The following is a 25031-nucleotide window of genomic DNA, read 5'->3' as shown; positions in this document are numbered from 1 at the left end:
CCCTTGGATGCATAAATAGCAGGGGGAGAAAACGCTCTTCCATTACCCGGGATTCCAATGCCCGTATTCCCCCTCCTTCAGGTCTGCCTCTTGGTCAAAATGCCTGCGAGTATCAAGAAACCGAGGCTTATTTGGAATCTGGGTGTCCCACCAAGGGAGGGTTGGGGGCACCAGAGAGAGGAAAGAGGGGGGTCAGGCTCTCTAATTAAATTCCTGACCTGGTGGCAGCCCAAATACCCAAGCTGGTAGTGAGCTTGGGGGAGTTTCAGGTAAGCCCCCAGACTTTTGGACGCAAAAGTCCAGGTTTGGGACAGGACCAGATTGTGGACGCTAAAGTCCAGGTCTGGGACTGGGAGGCTAGATTACCACACCCCCCAACAGCAATTTGGACAATATGGTTTTGACCAGCTTGTATCTGAACCTTTCAGATTACTACAGGAGAGCGAAATGGTAAATATTTTAAGTGCTAAGACATTCAGATGCTACCCTGATCAGCAGTTGCAAGGTCCATGTGATTTAAATATGGCTAGGTCACATGGGAAGTTAGGAGCCCCAAGACCTTTGGGGATCTGAGCCTCAGGAGCCAAAGTCTTGTTGCAATGCCTAAATACCTTACACACCTGGTCCTAAAGATTTTGTGCTCCCTGCGTTTGGCAGCTCAGCCACTCACAAGGTTGCACCCCTTTCCTCTACCAGGATAAATTACTGCACATTTAAACCTGAACCTTCCCTGCAAGCCATGGCATTTCAGGCCTGGCTTACAAAACACAGAGCACAAAGAAGCCTTGGGACAAGGGAAAGCAAGAGAGAGCCCCTGCAGCTGAGTGACTGCTAAATGCTTTAGCGGCTACGCAGGAGCAAATGAAAAAACCATGATGGAAAGAGTAGGCCATTAACTGAAGAAGATCTCTCTCTGAGTGGGGAGGGGAGCAGGGGCTGAAAGAGACACCAGCCAAGGCCCCGAAGTCTCCTTGTCTCCAGAAACTGTGTGGGCTGGAGGAGCCATAAAAGGATGAGCTGGTTTCTGTCTCCTCCTGCACGTCCCTGGTGATACAATGGGCACTGGACAGTTCTAGCTAATAGGAGGAACAGAGACATGCAGCCACATGATTTGTGTTACCTTGAACATACCTTGAGGCAGCGGCTGGCTGCAGGCTCCTGATTATGGAGTGGAGAGAACTCTCCACAGGGAGAACCTCGGCTGCGGTCTCAAATGCTAACAGTGTCTGATGCAGAGATGGGCAGCGTCCTGGGGAGTGAATCTCAGATCCGGCCATCTGCCTGGGCTCTCCAGAATGGGCCAAAGGCTGAGTCAGGGAGATTTGCTCATGTCTGCAGCCAAACTCCCACAGCTGCTCTCCATCTCTGCTCCTTGCATTAGGACTGGCTGCTGCTGTCACCACCCAGGAAGTCCCATTGCCTACCCTGAAAATGGGACTGCTTGCAACAGAAGCCGTTGAGGTTTCCAGCTGTATAATGGCAGCCCCGCCTGCTGCCAACTGGGAGAGGATTCTTGAAGCGCTTATCTCTGGGAGGCAGTAAGTATCAGGCTCATTTTACAGCTGAGGAAATCAAGACATGCGTGTGAACTGATTAGCGCATGGCCACAGAGCAAAGTGGTGACAGAGCTTGGACGAGAATCCAGAACTCTGCTGTGGCTACTAGAACACTCCTTTCAGTGTGGGGTTAAACTAAGGCTTGCCAGTAAAAAATAAAGACATTAACCAAAAAGTGCCAATATCAAAACAAAACCGGCCAATGACCAGTGCATAGGAGAGGGGCCCAGCTAGTCCACTCAGAGAGCTGCTGGCCAATTTCACAATGGGTAGCAGATGATAAAAGGAAAAAGATGGCTCTCACAGTGAGCTTCTCAGTGCCTCACTAATTTCCTGAAACACAATGCACACAACATGCCAGCAGCACACACACAACACTCCATATGATAATTGGAGCGAGAGGGGAAACCAAAGGACCAATATCTGAGCGCAGGCATCTCTAACAATGCTACAAGGCTCACTTCCCTACACAGCACCCCCCTCCAGCTGTTAAGGGGCTTGCTGCTGCCTAATAGGTGCATGCACCAGGCTGCCAGGAAAACAAAGATCAGTGGAGAAAAGGCGGCCATAATAGCCTGATGTGGCATTGCAATGTCAGCTTGGAACGTTAGTACAGAAAACAAGCATGGTCATTTTTTAATATTAGAGAGAATACTAAATGTTTATTGCATGTATCATATTGCCTCTATATAAATCCATGGTACGCCCACATCTTGAATACTACGTGCAGATATGGTTGTCCCATCTCAAAAAGATATATTGGAATTGGAAAAGGTACAGAAAAAGGCAACAAAAGTGATTAGGGGTAAGGATCAGCTTACATATGAGGAGAGATTGAGAGTGGGACTTTTCAGCTTGGAAAAGAGGGGGGGATATGATGGAGGACTTTAAAATCATGATTGTGTGGAGAAAGTAAATAAGGAAGTGTTATATACACCTAATAATACAAGAACTAGGGGTCATTAATAGGCAGCAGGTTTAAAACAAACAAAAGGAAGTATTCCTTCACACAACGCACAGTCAACCTGTGGAACTCTTTGTCAGAGGATGTTGAGAAGGCCAAGACTATAACAGGGATCAAAAAAGAACTAGATGAGTTCACGGAGGATAGATCCATCAATGGCTATGAGCCAGGATAGGCAAGGATGGTGTCCCCAGCCTCTGTTTGCCAGAAGCTGGGAATGGGTAACAGGGGATGGGTCACTTGATGATTACCTGTTCTGTTCATTCCCTCTGAAGCACCTGGCATTGGCCACTGTTGAAAGACAGGATGCAGGGCTAGATGGGCCTTTGGTCTGATTCAGTATGGCCATTCTTATGTTCTTATGTTTGCCTAGAAGATGGCTCCAATGGAGAGTGGGAAAGATCAGGGCAGGAAAACACAATGGCAGTTGACAGGTATTTGAAGGGCATGAATACCAAAGATGGACAGGATTTATTTAGGGTGCCCCATGCAACAGAACCAGGACAAATGGAATGAAGTTAAGAAAAAGAAAAAAATGGATCGCAAAAACCCCACCTTCCTGACTATGAGCTCAAAGCGGGAATAGGACAATTTCCACAGCTGGGATAGAAACCCTCAGCCCTTGGGATTTTTAAAACCAGGCTGGACAAAGCACTAGCAAATATGCATCAAGACAGAGACTGGGACAAGTTAATTGGGACTTATCATCTTTAACTTCTAGGGTGTTTTTTTTTCTCCACCAGAGCTCCATGCTGGGATTTTGGGGCATCCTGAGAGCAGGGGTAACTATAGGCAAGATGGGTCCGTATGGGAAACTAAGGAGACTGAAAACAGAAATGTGTCATGGTCTCCTGGCTGTTTGTAGTGCCAGCCAGAGAAATCTACAGATGAGAAATTACTAGTCTTGCTCTCTCTCCCTCTAGCTCAAATCCCCTCTTGTAATCCTCACTAATTCTTTGCTGCTTCTACATATCTACAAAACTCTAATCCTCTGTCCTCTTCTCTGCTGATATGTAACCAAAGCCTAGGCTGTGGGATTAAGGGAGCTTTTAAAGGGACTCAGAGGCTCACATGAGCGAACATTGAGCCCCCGCAATAAATTGACACTAGGCGCATTGCAAAGACAGTGGGAAGATCTTTGGCGTGTTACCTATTTGAGAGGTCTGGGGCAGGGGGTGGGACGCTGGCCCCTTTCTTAGCTGATGCCCTGTTGGGCGCCTTCCCTTTATTGTTCTTCCTCTCCCTTCCCCTTCTTCATTGTCTATTTCCCATACTGCCCACCCCATCCCCTCATGTTCACTGCCCCCTGAAGCTGGAACAGTGAAGCAGCTATTTCTTCTGCCATGAATTATGTGAAGACACAAACCCATAAAGCATCCCCAAGGCTTCCGAGTTCAGAGCGGGCCTGAGATCCTATTGCGAAGCTCACACTGCCATCTACTGGCACCAAACCAGCCTAGAGAAACAGCCTGTCAATTCTTTGTGTTATTTTCCTGTATCTTCGGGATTCCTCCTATGTCTCCGCGGCCAGCTGGTCAGCTTGGCTAGGAGACAGCATTCTTGCTACTCTCTCTGTCCATTCAGGCCTCTTTTGGATGAATGCCTGCTTCGCTCAACGTCTAATTCCACGCTCCCCCTCTCCCCACCCCTAGTCTTCCCAGCCCTCGTGACCCACTGGGCGTGGAGAGCGAGTCACTGGAAATGGATGACTTCTGCTGAAAGAAGAGGCCAAAGCTGATGCCCCTGGAGATGGCACCTTCCCCCTTTGCCCCTTGGAAGCCCAGGACTGAGGTTGCTATGGTTATGCTAATAACCATAGTTCACAATGAAACACCTTTTTTGCTTATACCCATGGTCTTGCTGAAGTCCATTCAGGGAGTTAAATACCATCTGCCCTGAAGATTTACCTGCTTTCTGAACTACCTGGCTCAGGCATTTCACATGGGCAAATGAAGTCAGCACGGCCATCAATCAGCCTACAGCTAACATGTTTATGTGGAGGGTTGCCCCCCTCCCTCATTCGCCTTTGGAACATTTTTAAAGGACTCAGGGGTGCAGAGACCAACCCCCAAGAAACCAGAAGGGGTTAAGATACCATTTCCCCTCACTCCTGTAAATAGTATGGGCCAGTGAAGAGGGCACTGGACTGGGAATCAGGAGACCTGGGTTGACTACTTCCAGCTGTGCAAGCTTGGGCAAATCAGTTCACCTGTGCGTGCCTCAATTTACCTTCTACCCCTTGTCTGTTTAGATTGCAAGGGGCAGTGACTGCCACTCACTAGGTGTGGGCAGCACCTAGCGTGAGGGGGCCTTGCACCCAGCTGGGGCCTCTGCTGCATTTAATAATAAATATTAATGTTCAAAATGGGCCCAATACAAAACACTTTCAAACCCTGGGGAAGTTCAGCTCTGCCCTTCGCAGTCAGCACCCTTCACTGAACTTTCCCTGCAACTGCCCACACTGGGGCAGCCTTAAGGTATCCCACAGGTACAACAAAACCTAAACAGTAACACTGGATTCAAAGGAAACCCAAAGCAGCCACTACCCTGACCCTTGCAACTGAGTGGTCTTGTCCAGGTGCTGCACAGATTGAACATGCCAATGTTCTGCCACAGGGCAATGTCTTCCAACAGCTCCCTCTGCAGCTACTTCCCTCCCCCCTGCCTGTCTTATAGAAACAGAGAGCAAGACACAGCTGATGTGCGGGAATCATCGGCACCAACACACATACACCCTCTCCACAGTCTGTGAGACAGTTGGCAAAGGGAGCAGTTCACTGGGAATGGCCACCTGGGAGTCTCAGACCTGTAAGCCTCAAGAAAAACTATTTCCCTCTCTGCTTTATTCTTCATTCCACGGACAGACATGGGAAGGAAGAGTGGCTAGGACAGAGATTACATTGCAGTTATGTCCCAGATCTTGGCCACCCAAAGGCAGGTCCAACAAGCTAGAACATCCCTTGCATTGCAATTGCATGTCCAGAACCTACTGTCCTCTGACAGTTTCTCTCCCCAATTTTCTGCCAGACTCCCCACTACCATGGCGTCCCTCTTCTTGCCTTTTGTTTTGGCCGCTTGCCAAGCAAGTGGAACCCTTGAACACGAACATGGTGAGTGAGGGTTGTGATTAATATGCTCTGGATTGCAGTAGTGCCTACGGCCCCATTGTGCTAGGCTCTTTACACACATCTATCACACAAAATCCAGGCTCTAAAGAATTTAGAGTTTTATTAAAGTATTAGCATTAACTGCAAAATCTGTTCTTGCCTGTTCATATGGATGAACCTCCAAGTGAAAGATCCCTCTCGCGTTAGGCAATGGATAATACAACCCTCCGTCCCCACAGTAATGCTCTGTATTTGTATAGGCCTTCTTAAATTAGTAGATCTCAAAAGCACTTTACAGAGGAATTCCCATACTGGATAGACCCAAGCTAACCAGTCTCTGGCAGCACCCAATGCTTCAGAGCAACATATAAGAACCACACAAGAGGCAAGTGTGGGATAATCTGCCCCCCTAGCAGGCCTCCGTCGGTCTCTAAGGCCTTGTTTACACTTCTGGCAGCATGCAAGGAATGTGGAGCTACACGCTGCAGTGAAAGGCAGCCTGTGTCCACACTAGGCACTGTGGTGTGTTGCTGCCTGCAGCAGTGAAAGGCTCTGGCAATGGGGAGGCAGGGGGGAAAGGCTCCATCAGCAGGGAGCTGTCAGAGCCTTTCCTCCTTGCTGGAGCCTTTCCCTGCAGCAGGGAAAGGCTCTGGCAGTGGGACATTACACTGCTGCAAACAGCAGTGTGGTTGTGGGAGGCCTGGCTTGAGTGTGTAGAGAACTGTGTAGGGTACATGCCTGGGGGTTCAGGCACTCTACTCTTTTCTACTCACCCACGCAGAGCCTCACCGTCCACCCTGCTATTTATACCCATGCTAGCTTGGTGTGCAGTGTCTGTACTCCACGGGCGGCCGTTAGTGTAGATGTACCTTAACAGAGATGGGCTTAAGCCCTGAAGCATGAGGTAACACCTTGTAGATGGAGAAACAGAGGGATGATGTGATTTGCTCAGGCAGCAGAGCAGTCAGTGGCAGGAATAAAACCCTGGTTTGAGTCTCAGTTCAGGTCATTAGCCAGTAGAACATGCTACCTTGGTCTGCCTGCAAGGGGAGTCCTCCTGTGTAGAATGCAGCCACTTCTCTCAGATTGAGCTAGAGTAGAAATGGGCCCTAGCCACAAAGCTAAGACCTGGGTCTGGATCTTTACTCGAGAACATGCTAGCTTCATAGGCACTCTCTTAAGGAAAAGCATCTGGCTGAGCCGACGGGAGCTTAACCCTTTCATTTCTGTTTTTCAGAGCCACCCAAACACACAGCTGCATGCACAAAGAGATTAATTTAGGCTACATCTACACTGGCTTAACTGTGTTGCTCAGGAGCATGAATCATTTTGTGGCATGTATGTCAGCGGGAGCCAGACACTCCTCCCCACCAGAAAGGATAAAAAGGCTGTACAAAGCACAGCGCCTACTGACCATGTGCCCCGTGGCAATCCTCTTCGGTTAGACTCATGGCCCTGTTAGAAGAAAGTTTGTATACAGATCCCAAACCACCATTCCACATTTGTGACTCAGGATTTGAAACATGCAGCCCTGAAAAAAAGCCCTGGAAAGAAAAGCATCTGAAACTAATAAATTACACAAGTCCTTTTCTCTCTCAAAAGTGAGAGAGAGTCACCCGCAGCTGACCAGACCCGGAGAGTGGAGCATGGGTGGCCAGTAATGGGCAGACCTGCTGGGCCAAGGAGCCTGCAAACAAGGCCCAGAAGATCTAAGGGGAAAAGGGGGAAACAGCATGTGAGAGGGGAATTGTGTTGGAGGTCTCTCTAGCAGGGGATCACTTGAACAGCGGTTTCAGGTTTTGGGTGCCTGTCTGAGGCGCCTTGGGTTGATCTTCAGAAGCCTGTGGGATCTGTCGGTGCTCAAGCCCTCAGAAATAAGACCCAAGGTGTCTCGAGCGAGGGAGCCCAAATCAGACGCCATTCTTGCATGTTTGGGCCTAAGCTTCTCCCTGCAGCAGTGCCTATTCCTCCCAACACCGCCTTCCAGCACTCACTGGGCCCTGGCTGCTTTATGAGTCCCACGTGACTCACACCCAATCTTGACATTATACCAAGAATGGCACATGTGGAGAAAGAAGAGGCACTTCTGGAATCTGGCTTGGATGGGCCTGGATAAGAGGATGGCATGCTTGGCGCAGGTCATTTCAAACTTGAGTGAGTTGCTGTTGCCCGCAGAGTGTCATAACAGACCCTAGTAGTTCTACTGGGCCACTTTTGGGGCCGCTCTACCAGACACCCAGGAACACGACCCTGTAAAAGCTTTTCTCCACGATACCAAAGCGTAAACCTCCGACCAGTCTTTGGCTATGAACCATGACCCTTGAGCCTGCCCCGTGATGGGGTTTGGCCCCTGATGCGGCTTTTCCTGTGAACCCTACGGACTTGGGTATAGCTGAGTGAGTAATTATGCTTGTTAGGCCCCAAACTAATTACCAGATACCACATAACCTGCAGTTTGCTCCAAGAAGTATTTATTTAGCCCGTCATACCTGGTGATGATGTAATCAGTTAATTAGTAAGGATCTTACATTTATACAGCAAAGCTTTGGAAATCTGTCGTGGCCATTTACCAGCCCAGCCACAAAATCTACTTGTTGGCCCTTTTATCGTGGTAATGTCAAAGCTAATGATATTGTACTTACCTGTCAAATTACATATAATCTCCCCAGGCGAGAAGTAGACGTTTCCACAACTCTTAGAGTATCTCTCGGCTTTAATGATCCCAGGGAGCTCGCTTAACTTGATATACAGGGATTCTTGGCCAGCCACTCAAATACAGACACGCCAGGGGTGGAAAATGGCACGTGTTTAACAACAGAAACAACATCAAGGACTATGTGTTTGTAGCACAATGGGGCCCCAGTGCAGGATGGAGACTCACAGGCACTACTGCAATACAAATAAATAAATAATAATGATGATACCCCTTGGTTTAGGACAGGAGGTAAGAAGGAGTGCAACATCCCATTCCAACTGCAAGGGAAATTAGTTACCCAGATTGATATTTGGTAAGGCCATGCTGCTCTCGCAAACAAATGCCGTAGGATCTTTGGTAACCAGAAGCGGTCAGAGCCTCTCTCTCACGAAACTCATTGTTGAGGGAAGTGAAGTGAGGGGCACTGCCTACTGACTCACCCATCCTATTGCCTATAGCTCCTGAGTTTCCTTCGTGGCCTTCCATCCAAGCACAGACAGACTATTATCCCCATTGTTCAGGTGGAGAACTGTGGCACAGAGAAACTAAGTGAGTTGCCCAAGGTTATACAGGAAGTCTATGGCAGAGCAAGGAATTGAACCTGGGACTCATGATACTAGGTTATCCCACTAACTATTGGGCTATCCTTCCTCTCTTAATATCAGCCAGAGAGGGTATGGTTGAAAGCAGGTCCCTCTATGTAGAGTACATAACCTGATACTAGGATTTATAGCAGGAGGTGTTGCTGCTCTCTTTAACGTATTATTGTGTACCGATGGCATTAGCTACAGCTGCGACTACCTAGTGGTGAAGCCAACAGGACACACAGACACTGTGTTTCTGGGATTGCTAAGATTAAAGAAGATGTGTTGATTCAGACATACTTCCCCAACTACATACTTGCTTCTTAAATACTCAGCATCTTGGTATGCTGGACTCTGGAACTTGGAAGCATTTTGATTTCCATGAGATACTTCTTCCCTTCATCCTCAGCAATGTCTGAGTCTCAGTCATGCAGCATGATCAATTACTGTGAAAGGGACTCTGAAAACTGAAAATGCACTGCAGTGCTGATTCAAGGCCATGTGAGTTGGTGATGGGAACACTCACAGCTGGAGACTTGATTCTACTTGACCCCCCTTGTGAGAGGAGAATCATGAAGTATGAAATTATGCTATATTATTGTAAATTATATTACAGTTGCACCTAGAAATCACAACACAGATGTACTAGACACTGTACATCCATGCACACAATAAGAATCAGGAGCTCACAATCTATGAATAGAATAGCCAGACAAAAAGGTAAGTGAAGGCTAGCATTGTCCCCGTTTTACAGAAATGGAACTGCGGCACAGAGAGTGAGTGTCTTGCCCAAGATCACACAGGAAGTCTGTGGCAGAGCCAGGAAGTGACTCCAGATCTGCTGAATCTCAGTACAGAGCCTTACTCGCAATTATCTTTCCTCTAATCTGAGTGGCACACAGGATCTACTCCAAGGGATGAATATAGCTGAATTGCTCGGTAATAGTGACCATATTGTAATTACATTTAATATGCTTGTGTGGAGAGGAATATAAAAAAAACCCCAACCCCACCACAATAGCATTTAACTTCAACAAGGAGAACTACATAAAAATGAGGTGGCTAGTTAAATGGAAATTAAAAGGAACATTCACAAGAGTGAAATGCCTGCAAGCTACAAGAAACTTTTTAAAAACACATTAATAGAGGCTCAAACTATATGTGTACCCCAAATAAAAAAAACAGTAAGAGGACAAAAAACAAAACAAAACAAAAAACAAAACAAAAAAACCTCAACCCATCACCATGGCTAAACAGAGACAAAAAGGCATCCATTAAAAACTGGAAGTCAAATCCTACTGAGGGAAGCAGAAAGGAGCATAAACTTAGGCAAGTGTAAAAGTATAATTAAGCAGGTCAAAAAAGAATGTGAAGACCAGCTAGCAAACGACACAAAAACTAACCACAATTTTTTTTAAAGTAGATCCAGAGCAGGAAGCTGCCAACCAATCAGTGGGGCCACTAGACAATCGAGATGCTAAAGGAGCACTTAAAGAAGACAAGGATGTTGCAGAGAAGTGAAATGAATTCCTTGCATCAGTCTTCACTGCAGAGGATGTGAGGGAGTTTCCCACACCTGAGCCATTCTTTGTAGGTGACAAAGCTAAGGAACTGACCCAGACTGAGGTTTCGATAGAGGTGGTTTTGGAATAAAGTGATAAATTAAACAGTAATAAATCACTGGGACCAGATGGTTTTCACCCAAGAACTCAGATATGAAATTGCAGAACTAGTAACCAAGGTATGTAGCCTATCACTTAATTCAGCCTCTGTACAAAATGACTGCGGATAGCTAATGTGGGCGGATGTGGGGGGTAGAGGGGAAGTCAGTGCCTATGCTATGGGTGACCCTAAGCCTCTAACTGCCAGAAGCTGGGACTGGCTGATAGGGGATGGATCACTTGATAATTGATCTGTTCTGTTCATTCCCTCTAACGCAGGGGTCCCCAGCGCAGTGCACGGGGGCATCTAAATGCGTCTGCGTCCTGGCCGGTGGTCGAGCATCTGCCAAAATGCTGCTGAAATTCGATGGCATTTCGGCAGTGACGCCTCTGGATGATGCCGCTTGTCACCGGCATTTCGGCAGATGCTCAACCGCCACCATGGTCCTTCGTCTGGTGCCCGCCAGACGAAAAAGGCTTGGGACCACTGCTCTAATGTGTCTGGCACTGGCTACTGTTGGAAGCCAGGATACTGGGCTAGATGGACCATTAGCCTGACACAATATGGTCATTCTTATATTCTTAATGTAAAACTTCACCCTGTGAAGACCTGTGGTGCTCAGAAGAGGACAGTTATAGAGAGCCCAGCTGCATGTATCTGAAGATCTGATATTTGTATCGGATACTTTCTATTGTGGGTTTAGTTTCTCATCACATTTTGACTCTGAAGAAGCATAGTCCAAAGGTCAGTTCATATAAAACAAGCCACCTGCAGGTATAGGCTGGCGCCCATGAAAAACACTAGATAAAAAATCCTGAACTCTTAGGGCTGGGACCCATACGGACCTTCTCATACTTTAAAACTCCAGCTCTTGGGATGAGATAAAAATAGGTCTAGTAAAAAGCTATCGTCATTGAACAGGAGGCGGGAATCCCATATTGTCCCTGTCTCTCTCCAAAGTACAGGTTTGGAGCTGGAGTTTGAATGCTCTAATTTGCTGCTAGTCTGCAGAGTAGCCAATGGGCTGATTTCCAAGTGTTCAGCACCACAGCCGGGGCCAGAACGTCAAGAGAACTCAGCTCCCATTTGGGCATCAAAATAAGTGGCTAGTTTGTCGTGTTGGGTGCTAAGGATTATTTGTTTGAAAATGTCCCTAATTTGGGGCCCTAAATCGGAGCTGAACTAGTTTGAAAATAGGCCCTCAATTGCAGGTGCCGAGCACTTGAAAATCTGGCCCCTACAAGGGAAAAATCAGGCATAAAATTGAAAAAAACCCTAAACACTAAGAACCATTTCCATGAAATTAACAAACGAACCTCATGGAAAGAGAGAGACAGCCATGCACACAGTCTCCTTGGAGTGATTCATTCAGTGATCAGTGCAGTACAACTGTCTAACCAGTTAAGATGGATTCTCTTGCACATCTTGCTTCTAAGCAGTGAAAGTGAAGCGGGCTATTCTGTCTGCAGCATGTTCATTGCATAGGCAGGGGGAGGAGAAATACAAAGCGGCATAGAGGAAAATGAACTAGATTGCTCAAATTCTTTCCATTTTAATAATCTAATGTTACTTGTATCATAGATGAAGTTCTCTTTTTTTTAATGATGGATTTCTAACCTGGCAGCATCCCTTTAAAAAGAAATGAAGAGAATCCCTTGCACATGATTAAGACTGGAAATTAGGAAGTTGCTGAACCTTAGCGTTGGAACTGAGGTAAAATCAGGCTCTTGCTAACCAGGGAACCAATCTGTCGGCTTCTGATGGAACTAGTTTTCTCTCTGCACTCCTATCTGATGGTCACATTTTTTTTTCTTTTTGGATCCCCAGGAGGGTCCCCTAAGCAGCTGCTCTCAGACTTCACTCCTGGCAGCAAAGCCATTAGAAAGCACCATTTCTAGGAAGGACATCACACCATTGTAGCAACCTGCATGGAACTTAGAGGGAGGAGTACAGGTTTCAGGAGACACCAGGAAGTTAGCCTGTGTTCACAGGGCTAGAATGCTAGCCACAGTTGCAACAGCAGTTCAGTTTTACAAGCAATGTTATCTTCTCTGTTATTACCCAGCATGAGGTACATGAAACATGGTGGCAGTGGTCAGTCTAGTGAGACCCATGTCAAGGAGCAGAGTAAAAGCAGCAAAGAGTCCTGTGGCACCTTATAGACCAGGGGTTGGCAACCTTTCAGAAGTGGTGTGCCGAGTCTTCATTTATTCATTCTAATTTAAGGTTTCGCGTTCCAGTAATACATTTTAACGTTTTTAGAAGGTCTCTTTCTATATGTCTATAATATGTAACTAAACTATAGTTGTATGTAACATAAATAAGGTTTCAGAATGTTTAAGCAGCTTAATTTAAAATTAAATTAAAATTCAGAGCCCCCCGGACCAGTGGCCAGGACCCGAGCAGTGTGAGTGCCACTGAAAAGCAGCTTGTGTGCCGACTTCGGCACCCGTGCCATAGGTTGCCTATCCCTGCTCTATGTTTATGTTAGAGAAGGCAAGTCAAGGAAATGCGCTTTGCACTTGGAACGGAAGGGAGTGAGCTTTGTGATGGTCCTGAATTCTTGTGGGAGTTCATTCCACAATCCTGGGCCTGTCTCCCATCTTGCTTTACATTGTCCCAGGCACGGACAGTCTCTCTGTGTTTATACAGGTAAAGCACCCTACGGCCTCAATCCTGATTAATGCCTTTGGGCATCAGTAGAACAGACTATTGTAATAGAAATGGTTATTAATAATAATATGACTATTTAGCCTATTAAACTGTCTGCCTCAGTAAAATCACCTGGCATTGAGTTTCACAAGTTAATGCTGTGGTGCATTAAAACACACAGAGCTGCTTTTTTGTTATCAGATATCTTTATTCTTGTGTTCGGCAAAAGGGCTGCAAAGCTACACCCATCTGGTGTTCTCTAGCCCCTTATTTATTAATTCATATGCCTCTCTCCTCTTCCTGTACTCCAGCAGTAGGCAACCTATGGCACATATGCAGAAGGCAGCACGCGAGCTGATTTTCAGTGGCACTCACACTGCCTGGGTCCTGGTCACTGGTCTGGGGGCTCTGCATTTTAATGTAATTTTAAATGAAGCTTCTTAAACATTTTAAAACCCTTATTTAAACTATTGTTGTATGTAAAGTAGTTATATATTATAGACTTACAGAAAGAGACGTTCTAGAAACGTTAAAATGTATTACTGGCAGGCGAAACCTTAAATTAGAATGAATACATGAAGACTCGGCACACCACTTCTGAAAGGTTGCCAACCCCTGATATAGTATATAAAACAAATCCAAAACCAGACACTTCCCTGCGCGCACTTCTCCCCCAAGGAGCGGATGAGAGAACAAACATTAGACATGTTGCTTACTGCACTGCTGAGGGTGCTCAGATATTATGGTGAAAGGTGCAATGTAAAAACCTAGAGAGACTAGAACATTTTAAAGGACCATGATCTGAATATGTCTCTGTACTTAAACAAGCTACAATACAATTGACAAGGACTAACATAGCCTCGCACTTCAAGGATCACCAGTCGCAGAACTAGGTGTATTACAGGGATTGGCACCTTCATCCAAAGCATCAGGCATTGGCCACTGTCAGAGACAGGAGAGCCAGTTAGGGAAGCTGTTGATCTGCCATGACGTGGCAAGGCCTGTGCTCTCCCAGTGTGGGGAGCACCTGCAGGATTCAGGAATGCTTATTTACAGTAGCTGCAGGAGCGCAGCACTCTTACCAAAGAGAAGAGGCTTGATTCTCAGTCATGCTGAGGCCCCTCACACGAGGAATTCAGACAGGGAGTTTTTATTTCCGCATTGTGAAGCTCCAGTGGTAGAATATTAATGAAAAGCATGTTTCTGGCCAGAAGAATGCCTAGGAAACGTGGCCGCCTAGCACCCCGTAGATCTGTTCTCCATCTGAGTCATGTTTCGTTGATTCACCAAAACCAGAGTTTTTTCTTTCCTGCTGCCAACACTGCAGAGCCAGCAGAGCTGTGAGAGAGCAGGATGCGTTCTCCTCTGCCTGGGACACCAACCGCTGAACTGCCAACTCCTGTCACGATGGCTGAAGCACAACCAGGCAGACTATGAGGCCATGACTCAGATGAAACTGGAGGGTCCAGTTCTCCTCTCCTGTTCACTGGTATGCAGGCCCATCGAGAGACATGCAGGGCCCCAGTAAAATAATGTTAGCTGGGGCTGCACTCCCTCCATTTCCTTTTATTTACCCAGATGTTACAAATGTTTTGGGGGGGGGCCCTGGGCATAGGGACTCAGTACAACTGCCCCCTCCATCAGCCCTGCTGGTGTGCAGCAGGGTAACGCTGATGGAGTGACTCTGGTGTACGTGAGATCAGAGTCAGACCCCGAGTAAGAATCGGATCCACAGATCGCAGCTGGATTGCCAGGTACCAGGCACAGCTCACTCTGCTGGCAGGCAAACCGAGCCCATTTGCCCAGGAGTCAGTGCTGGAGAATAAACCTGGAAAACTGACAACATAATCTGAACTGCCCAGAACCTCACTTAACAAGATTTTCCTATGTTCCCTTTAACCCTTACTTTACTGTGTCTCAAAAGTGCTTACCCAGCACATTTGAAATTCCTCCCTGAATCGCAGCTTTTAAATATTGTTTACTATTAACAAATCTATGTCATTGGATTTTAACTCTTTCCTCAGGCTCTACATATAGCCATAACCCTCCTGCATTTCCTTCTCTCTCGCTGCTGAGACAGGGCTTTCGAAAGGATGAATCATTCAAGAACTGCCTCTAGTCATGTCCCTTTCTTTCGCTGATCATGGACAGAGCTTCATTGCCTGGCGACTCTGCAGTGCACTCTTTCCTCCCCAGCAGAGACTGCTGACAGCTTAGGCCTCCAGAACAGAGTGAGCATGAGAAGCAAGAGCAGAGTATTGGGTATCGTATCCCCAGTGAAACGGTCCCAAGTCTGAGCTGTGTGTGCAAACCAGCCTCCGTGCCCTTGAGTTGAGAGACATACAACTACTACCCTTGTTTAGCGCATATCACATACCACAATTATTTGTCATCCACAGGCAGGATGAGGATTTAACTGGGGGCTCTGTTGCCTGGCTTCCCTGCCAACAACTGCATGACACAACTAAATCAAGGGAACTGAAATCTGTATAGACTCATCGGATTCCAGCAGGCGTCGCTGGCACACCCAAGCTAAGTCATCAGCAGACACGACCGTTTGCATACTTTGCTAGTGACCCTTAGGAAGGGGCCAGGCTACCAGAGGTTAACTAGAGCTGCTGCCTCTGTGGACTACTGTACCAGGGTCTTTCCTGCCTGTGGCTCCCTTGTACATGGCGTACCAAGGATCAGCGTGGATGGGAGGTATCCCACCCAGAGTTAGGTGGGCTCTTTGCTTCAATTAGCTATTGCATTTAGGTTGCATGGAGTGTCTTGTATTGAGCAGTTCCCAAAATGAGCAGGGGCTCCAGGGAGTGGAGATCTGGCACTTCTCTTGACTAAAGAGGCCTCAAATCATGTGACTGGGCCAGAAATTAAAGCCCTGTTTCTTGTCAGCACTCCTGTTTGTCAGGCCCCCTTGTCCTGGGAAAATATCAGCACAATAGAAAAGCAGCAGCAGATTTAAAAGACCGGTTCAGTGCCGGGTTCCACTGGCTCTGTTCTGCAGAACTTGTCCCATTCCCTCTGTTGTTTATCCTCTGCCTGGCCGAGGCCCGTGCTGCAGCGATAGAGGATTATCCACATCGGAGCACTGGTATTACTGACACATACACACTCCATCCTTTGGGTCAAGAGCAGCTCCCAGGAATGCTTTGAAGTGGCTCAAAGCAAAGGAGGGAATGTGGGGAAGAGAGGGTAAGAGAGAAGGAGCGCACACGTCATCTGAGCTGCCCTTATTGGAAAAGGGCTGGGAGAGGCAGAACGCTCCCACAGGCCAGTCTCAAGCTGTGAGCGCTCTCAATTCCCATTGACAGCAAGGGCAGGAGCTGGGGGTGCAGGGCCGTCCAAGGATTCAGAGGGCCTGGGGCAGGGCCGGGTCTTCAACGGAAATTCAGCAGCGGGTCCCTCTCAGAGGGAAGGACCCGCCACCGAATTGCCGCCGAAGAACGAAGCGGCAGCGGTAGAGCAGCCTAAGTGCTGCCGATTGTGGCTTTTTTTTCCCCTGCCACTTGCAGCTCTGGTACTCACTGGGTGGCGCTCCAAGGCTTCGGCAGCATTTCAGTGGCGGGTCCTGCACTGAAGAACCCGCTGCTGAAGACCCAGAGTGAGTGAAGGGCCCGCCGCCGAAGTGCTTCCGCAAACCCGGAGCGGCTCAGGGGCCCCTGAGGGGCCTGGGGCAAATTTCCCCACTTGCCCCCCTCTCTGGGCGGCCCTGTGTGGGTGCCCAGCACCTACCAGGATCAGGCCCTTAGGCAATCGCAGCTGGTCTGCGCTCCATCAGGGTTGTGCTCCCTCTGTTGAGCACAGTTACACACCTGGCTGGAGTATACAAAGGCCTCCCCGATGGTACTTCATGGCACAGACTAGTGTCCAGACAGACAGCAGAGGAGTTACAGATGCCTCAGGGTTTCCAACTGCAGAGCCCCACAGTCCCCCACTCTCAGCCCACTCTCACCCCCCACCCCTTGCTCGACTGCTTCGCCTCATCCTTGTGGTTTTCTTTCCAACCCTGATGCCCAGTAGCGCGGTGCTGCTTGCCTCAGCCCCGTCGCTGCTTTACCCAGGCCAACTCAGAGCAGCCAGAAGAACATGCAGGCTCCAGAGCAGGTAAGAAGCGATCTGCTCTCCACTCCAGCAAACTCCCTGGCCCTCACCAGGGAACCACAGACTGAGTTAATGGCTGCAGAGTCCCAGCCATTCAAAGTAGCAGCCCCTGCACCCCTGGCCATTCCAAATGCATTGGGATTCCTTTGCTGGAGGGCCTCCTGTCTTCTCTTTGGGACCCTCAGAGCTCTGTATGAACTCAGCCCTATTCTCAGTCTCTGGGCTCAAGTTCTAGGGCAAACATTCCCCCATACCCACCCCGGGCTTTTAATAATGAATAGTTGTCAAGGCCTCAGCCACTGCTCAGCATGAAGTCCTGCAATGCTGCAAAGCTGCTTTCTGAGCCCTGGTTACCTGACGCCTTCTGACCAATTGGCAGCAGTTTTGGGATTAATCTCTCGGACATGCGCCATTAGTTGGGGTTTGCAGGGAAGGACAGGAGCTAGATGTATCTGGTTTAGTTGCCCTTCTGTCCCCACCCCCACCCCAATACACACACTTCACCAGCAACTTGAAGCCAAAGACATGCCAACTGCATGAAATCAACCCCCTTTTCCAGGGTTGTACAACCAACCCCAGCTCAACGTGGGAACACATGCAGCCAGGAGGCGCTGTCCTAGGAGCAGGAGACTCCTGACCTATGACTGAGTCTCTGTGCAGCAATACAAGCATTACTGGAGAGGAAGATATTGTCTTTAACACAAGCTTTGGCATGCTGAGAGAGCTAAACCACAACACAGCCATATGAACTAAGCAGCCGACCTCCAGGCTCTAAAGGCATCCTTAAGTCAAGAGCCAGGATATTTTCTTTCCCTGATTCCGAGTCCTGAGCTAACAGTCTCAGCATTCATCTGCCTCACTCGGTGTGGCAGATTGGAAAATAAAAAAAAATAAAAAAGAGAGAGAGCAAGCAAGAGAGAGACTCAAATGAAATCCAGACCCAGAAAACAGTTTCTTTCTCCCACACCCTCCTATGCCTCTGTTGGAAACATGGGCTGTCTGGAGAACTTAGAAGGATGAAAAAAAAAAAAGCAGAACATTATAAAAAAATAAAAGGAACCACTGAAATCAAACCAGAGCTTGTCCGGTTCTTCTCTTAATATGCAGACACTCTGGGGGAAGTGGAGGGGGAGCAGGGGAGAGTAACAAAACAGTAGAGATAAAACAATCAATAGCCTACCTGAAATGCGGTCCCTCTCCATTACTACAGGATATATTTAGCATCCGCGTGTCACGCCGTCCCTTTTTTCGGTGGCGTCCCCTTCTTTCACCCACTCTCCCTCCCTCCCTCCTTTCCTTGCCTCCTCCTCCTCCTCCTCCTCTTCCCAAAAAAAGCTCTTTGTCTGGTCTAATTTCTTCAATCTGTTGCAATCATGAATGCATCCAAATTACCACATTTCCATGTGCTGATCATATGTTTGTGCTCCAAACTGAAGTAGCTTTGTCTCTTTGAAATGAAAAGAAAGATTGAGGCAGAAAGGGAGAGAAAAAAAAAAGAGGGGGGTACATGACCCGCAAATTCAACAAGCCCCCGAAATACTCCAGCGCATGTAGACGATGACAAAGCCCAAGTTCTCCAGAGCACAGTCTTAAAGCTGCAGCTTGCGCAAATCCAGGAGACTGCGGCCGTCTCCGTGGCTGACTCCTTTTAGTATCCACCAGGAGATGCTTACACAACTTGACTCCTTGGAATAACAGAGCAACACATCCAGCTTCTCAAATCTCTCCCTGCTTCCCCACTCTTATTTTGTTGCTATTTCCTCTATCCCCAGCCCTCCTCCTTCGGTGGCTAAAGCATTTTAAAGAACTAAGATCCTGCTTGTTCCCCCACCCAGCCAGGTCTGAAGTTTCGATTTATGCATAAACTATTCCGCTGATGAAGGCTGATTTCATCCTCAGGCAGAGCATCACGGTTTGCCTGCTACCAGGAAGGACCCGACTGCTGCACATGTTTAGTCTCCCACCAGAGCCCTGCTGGAGAGGTTTACGGCTGAATCTTGGCAAGCAGTCCCTGCTTCTCCTTCACATGAACAGCCGGCTATGCCAGGCCCTCCCCTTGCTACACAAGTGATAAGAGAAGAGATTTCTGAAGCCAGCTGGAAAACGATAGTGAAACCTCCCCTTCTAACCCAGCGGTGACAGGAGTCAGGGGCTGCCCTGTCATCCTCAAATAGACAGAGCTGGGCTTCAGAAAGCACCTTTCACGTGCTCCCTTCCTGCACAGAGATGAGATAGGGGCTGGCAGTGCACTGAGTGTGAAGAGTAAATGGAGCAGCCATTATGAGCTCACGCGCCAGTCTGGACATCAGAGCTGCTTCTGTTGAGGGCAGGATGGGGGAATGCTGGCAAGGACTCTGGGGCTGGAGGCTCCTGTGTGTGGAAACTGCCACCTGGACAGCTGCCAAAGCCAAGCAGAAGAGACGTTGGTTAAACATCTCCCCCTGAGAGAACACCTGTACCACAATACATACTGCCTGGGGCCTCAGCGTGGGAATAAGGCCAACCCCCTGATGGGACTTGAACCCACAGCCTTCTGTCTCTGTAGGGAGAGAGCTTTGCTTGCACCTTCTCTTACTGCTGCAGTCGCACTGCTTGCTACCCAAGCCACAAGCCATTCTGTCCACGGGACACACTGCCTTGAATGACCCAGGAACTGTCTCTGTGACTGCAACACATCCAGAGGATGGCACTGAGCGGTGAAGCACGAAGGGTACCAGCAGCCGACACGTCACTCAGCAGCTGGGCAATGAGAACACTCCGGTAATTCCTCAGGCTGTGAGTCAACAGGCCAGATGCAAAGGCCCCAGCCCCTCCCCTCAATGTGCATGCAAGAGAGGCCTGGCCCTGCAATGAGAAAGCAGGGACTGCCACTAGGCGGCAAGGAATGGAAAGCCATTATTGTTATTCACCTGTCGCACGGGTGTCGTTTGTAAAGCCTGGTGTGCCAAAAAGCCAAACATGGCTGAGAACTTCCAAACGGGATGGTAACAGGCCATGACTCCCAGTGCTGCTTCAACGTGGTGAGATTCCAAACAAAAAGAACTCTCGGCCAGGTTCCTTACTGTTTCCATTGCTTCACATGGACTCAACAGACATTCTAGGCATCGTGGGAGACACAACGAGGTACAATCCTGGAATCTTCTTATATGGATTAATATTTCTACTACAGTAGCACAGATGCCCTCATCAGGGCCCAATTGGGCAAGGCACTGTACATGCACCTATAATAAAAACAGTCCCTGCCCCAAAATGCATACAATCTATATGGAAAATGATGTGTATTGCAATAGTATCAGACACACGCCCTTAGTAATGTGGACTATGAAAGAGGATTAGCTCATGATTATTTGTATTGCAGTGGCACTTAGGAGCCCTGATCATGGCCCAGGACCTCATTGTGCTAGGCCCTGTACAAACACAGAACAAAAAAGACAGTCCCTAAGCCATTATTGGTCTGGATGAATAAGCTTCTCATGAAAGAATCATTGGATTAAGGGAGCTGTCAAGAAACGTATCTTGTTTTCTCTGGGTTGGGTCTACTATCCATTGGTTTATGGCAGCAGTACTGAAAAATCCCCCAAAGCTACATATTTTCTAACATGTGTGATGATGGAATCTGGTTGCTGCCAAAGCCAGAGGGGAACAAAGGAATTGCTGCAGGGGATCAGACCATTGGTCCCTATGGCCAGTGCCAGCTGCTTCACAGAAAGATGCAAGAAACCCTGCAGGAGCAGTTATGAATAACCTGTTCCCATGGAGAGTTTCCTTCTGACCCCAATAGTTAGAAGTTGGCCTATGCCCCGAAGAGGTAGGGATTAGATTTTTTTCTCATATTCTTTTAATATGAGAATTCTAGATATTCTTGTGGCTCATATAAGAATAATCTCTAGCTTTTCTACAGCACTTTTGCACCAGTACATCTCAAAGGAGGTCAATATTATCTCCATTTTACAGAATGGGAAACTGAGGCACAGATAAGTGACAGTCACTCAGCAGGTCAGTGACAGAGCCAGGAACAGAACTCAACTTCCAGAATCCCTGTCCAGTGCTCTGTTCACTAAGGGTATGTTGCCTCTCAATGTCTAGAGGAGAATAGGTGATGCTTCTCCATCCACAAAGAGTAACTCTTTACTTCCTGTCCAAAATGTAAAAGGGTAAAAAGCCATAAGCGTCACATAGCTACATGCAGCACAGAATCCAATCCATTGCCTCCCACAGGGAGCCTTCATTGACAGTCTTTTCATGCAGGAAGCCAACGGAAGGCTACAGAGGAAAGGAAAGAGTTAAGGGGAAATATCGAGAGAGGAAATAGACGAATGGGAAGGAAGGAGAGATGCAAAGCAGCACAAATGTTGCAGCACAGAGGTTTTAACCCATCAAGATCTGGGTGGCTCTGGACCTGCCAACCTGAGATGTCTCTCACTGCCTGCCAGGTGCAGTGGGTACAGACCTGAAGGTGGGATGCAACCGGTAGCTACTAGCCGGGTGTTCTATGTGTGGGATTTTCTTCCTCCCCTCCCCTAGGATTGGAAATAGCATGGATCTAGTGACTCAAGGCTGTTGGTTAGAGGCTGCTGTGCCAAGGGCTGGAATTTGAGTGCTCCAGCTTTTTTTTCCTTCTTGGTTTGGGAGAGTTTTTGGAGTTTGCTTTTATTTGCATTCATATTTGTATTTTAAACAGCTGGCAAAGGGGCCTAGAGTCCTCAATCGGTGCTTTGTGATGTAGGAATTGTATAAATCTAAATAAAGTGAAACAAAATACATAGCAATTGCTAACAGCACTTCTTGGTGAAAATGTAGGTTTTTGATTATTTGTTTGTTTTTGCTCCTTTGCATAATACTGAAGCACCTGAAAGAATGCCACTAAGACCCCCATGCGTTTAAGAATGTGCTTATGTTTAAGCACATGCTTTGCTGAATAACTGTTGTACTCATCCATGAACTTAAGATAAGCATGTGTGTAAACAGTTTGCTGAAGCGGGGGGGGGGGGGGGGCTAATACAGTAGCTGCTGTTTGTTTCAATAATTTCTAAGAAGAGGTTAGTAAAACGTGATCTGGTTATGGGGCTTATCACTGATGCTGTTATTTTAGGGATATACAGGCACTTTAAAATCAGTTGTCCTGATGGAAAGCACTGGGGAAAGAGGGGCATTGAACAGGTCACATGGATCTGACATCAAATGGAGCCACCCTGATTAGGGCTGTGCATAGTACTGACCATGATATGTGGGTCTCAAAATAAACGGCTTCTGCATCTCATTTTGAATCCATGAAAACTGGCCCTTATTTTTGAGAACAAAATTGACATTTGGGACTTTTCAATGTCAGGAAGACATGGACCATGCTTGGAATTGTTGCTCCTTGTGAGAAACTGTGTGTGTGTGTTGCATTGTATTGGCCTTTTATGAAGGCCCTAATCCTGGTGGTGTATCCCGAGGCCTAGGACGTTATGACTCGGCCGCTCTGCTAGAGGTTTATCTGATGGTTTTCTTGTGCCTGGACTTTTTCTAAACATTAAAAACCCTTGTTAAAAAATACAGGTGGAGTCACAAGGCCCAGTTGGTGGCATTACACAGGGCCAACAATAGAGCTATGTGAGAGGGAAGATTAGGAGCAGCCTTTAGGGAAGAACCGTTGACCATTTTGAAAATAGCCTCCAGTTCCATTTGGGGCTGGGAAGCTTAAACAAATAGGAACCTTGATCTTCTAGCCTCCTTTGAGCTTGCTGAGCCAGGTGGGGTTGGGGGACAGCGTGTGGCTTCCATGCCTTAGCCTCTCCCTCAACCAGCATGTTTGCTAATTACGACGGACTGCAGAAACAAAGCATCTCTCTCCAATGGGGCGTTGGGGAGGAAACGGCAAGCAGGAAAACAAACAGAATCCAATTAGAGGCTAGAGTTTGGGGTTTATATATAGCGTGTCTTCCACACCCGAGTCAAGAGACCCTGGAGCTCACTGCAAGGCAACCAGCTGGGTGCTGACAATGCAGCGACTCTGTGGACAAATAAAACAGCCATTATGTGGTCAGCGAAAGCTCACACACAGCTTTGGATGCTGGATCCCATTGCACCGAGACGGGGCTGCTAGCCAGGACATTGAGATGATCCAGTACATATAGGTTCTTTAATTACCAACTTGGGACCTTGGGATGAGACATGGAGAAATTCTATTAGCAGGTCCCCCTGTCTGGTTCTGTAGGTTTCCTAGCATGTGCATCACCATGACACCTGGGTGTCTGACACAGAGGATCTGAGTTCCTCCTTTCTTTCAGTTAAGGAGAGAATTATTTTCTAGCACAACTGGTGCTCATATGGGATGAGTCCAAGGGCTACAGTCTGAGCTTTTCAAAGCTGTCTAGGTGGCTTGGATATCCATTAAAATTAATGGGATTTGGGCATCTACATCATTTTGGGGGGAGGGGAGTCTGTACACCCATATTATTATGGGCTGTACTGGAGTCGCATGGATTTTAAAGTCAGCACAAGAAGCACCTGGTTGGGACATTTTGCTTCAATCCCCTTCTCCCCCAGTGAAGCTCCCAGGAATCCATCCCTCCTGACACTTCATTATTCCTGCTGTAGCCGCACCTCCAGCCCCCAATCAGCCAGCAGGGCCCCACTGCACTAGGTGCCACACCAGTACATGACACAAAGTCCCTGGCACACGGAGCTGCCACTCTCCCTCCCTCCATCTTCTTCCTATAAAACACTAACTGGGTTATATTGCTCCTGCTCCTGCCCCAGCGCTCAGGCTGCTGGCGAGGGGAGTATTGCATGCGAATGCACAGACTGCAGGCCCCTAGGTTGGGCTGCCATGGATTCAGCTAGTTACTTTACTTCTCAGACATCCACAGTGCCTTGCAGTCTGGAGCACCAGAAACAGGAGGAAATTCAACAGTGTGAAGCGCAAGGCCATGCACTTAGCGACTAATAAGAATTCCTGCTATAAGCTGGGGGCTCATCGGTTGGAAGTGACAGAGGAGGAGAGACACCTGGGTGTGTTGGATGATCACAGGATGATGAGGAGGCTGAGAAAAAAGGCAAATGCAATCCTAGGATGTGGTGAGCGAGGCATTTGCAGTAGAGAGAGAGAAGAATTAATGTCATTGTACAAGGCACAGGTAAAATCTTGTTTGGAATACTGTGTACAGTTCTGGTCATCCATGTTCAAGAAAGACGAATTCCAGCTGGAATGGGTGCAGAGAAGAGCTACTAGGATGATCAGGGGAACAGAGGGTCCATTTTATGAGAGGAGACTGGAAGAGCTTGGCTTGGCTGAAAGGGGATGTGATTGCTCTCTGTGAATACCTCAGGGGGTAATCACCAGAGAGAGTGAAGTGCTTATAAAGGATAATGTCGGCACAAGAACAAATGGGCATAAACTGACTATGGACAAATTCAGGCTGGAAATTAGAAGGTTTCTAACCGTAACAGGAGTGAGGTTCTGGAACAACCTTTCAATAGGAGTTGTGGGGCCAAACAATGTAATTAGTTTTAAGAGAGAAATGGACACATTTATGAGTGGGACTGTCTGATGGGGTTGCTTGTGATGGTAGGGGGCAAGGCTTGGCAGCCCTGGGTGTCCCCCTTCCAGTTTATGTCTTATGTTCCTAATATCTCATGCTTCAGAGCTTCAGCTGGTCAGCTTGCAAGGGTCAGCAAGGCATTTCCCCCACCTTTTTTTTGTGTGTTTGTTTTTTATCTCCT

General features: G+C 47.7%; 1 protein-coding gene across 2 annotated transcripts in view; it reads right to left on the bottom strand.

Annotated features, from left to right (window-relative positions):
* SEPTIN9 (septin 9) overlaps nt 1–25031 on the bottom strand; it is a 281197-nt gene that overhangs the window by 197304 nt on the left and 58862 nt on the right. The window contains exon 1 of one of the 2 annotated variants that reach the window (XM_032792786.2): nt 18505–18581. The exons of the other annotated variant lie outside the window; for it this stretch is intronic. Coding sequence (XP_032648677.1) covers nt 18505–18526 — 22 coding nt within the window. The 5' untranslated portion in view covers nt 18527–18581. Of the gene's footprint in view, nt 1–18504; nt 18582–25031 lie in introns of those variants that run through there. 2 annotated transcript variants of the gene reach the window in all.

Source organism: Chelonoidis abingdonii, chromosome 13 (assembly GCF_003597395.2).
Source record: "Chelonoidis abingdonii isolate Lonesome George chromosome 13, CheloAbing_2.0, whole genome shotgun sequence".
Classification (NCBI taxonomy): Eukaryota; Metazoa; Chordata; order Testudines; family Testudinidae; genus Chelonoidis; species Chelonoidis abingdonii.
Note: the sequence above shows the minus strand (reverse complement) of the source record. Positions and strands in the feature narration are given on the sequence as shown.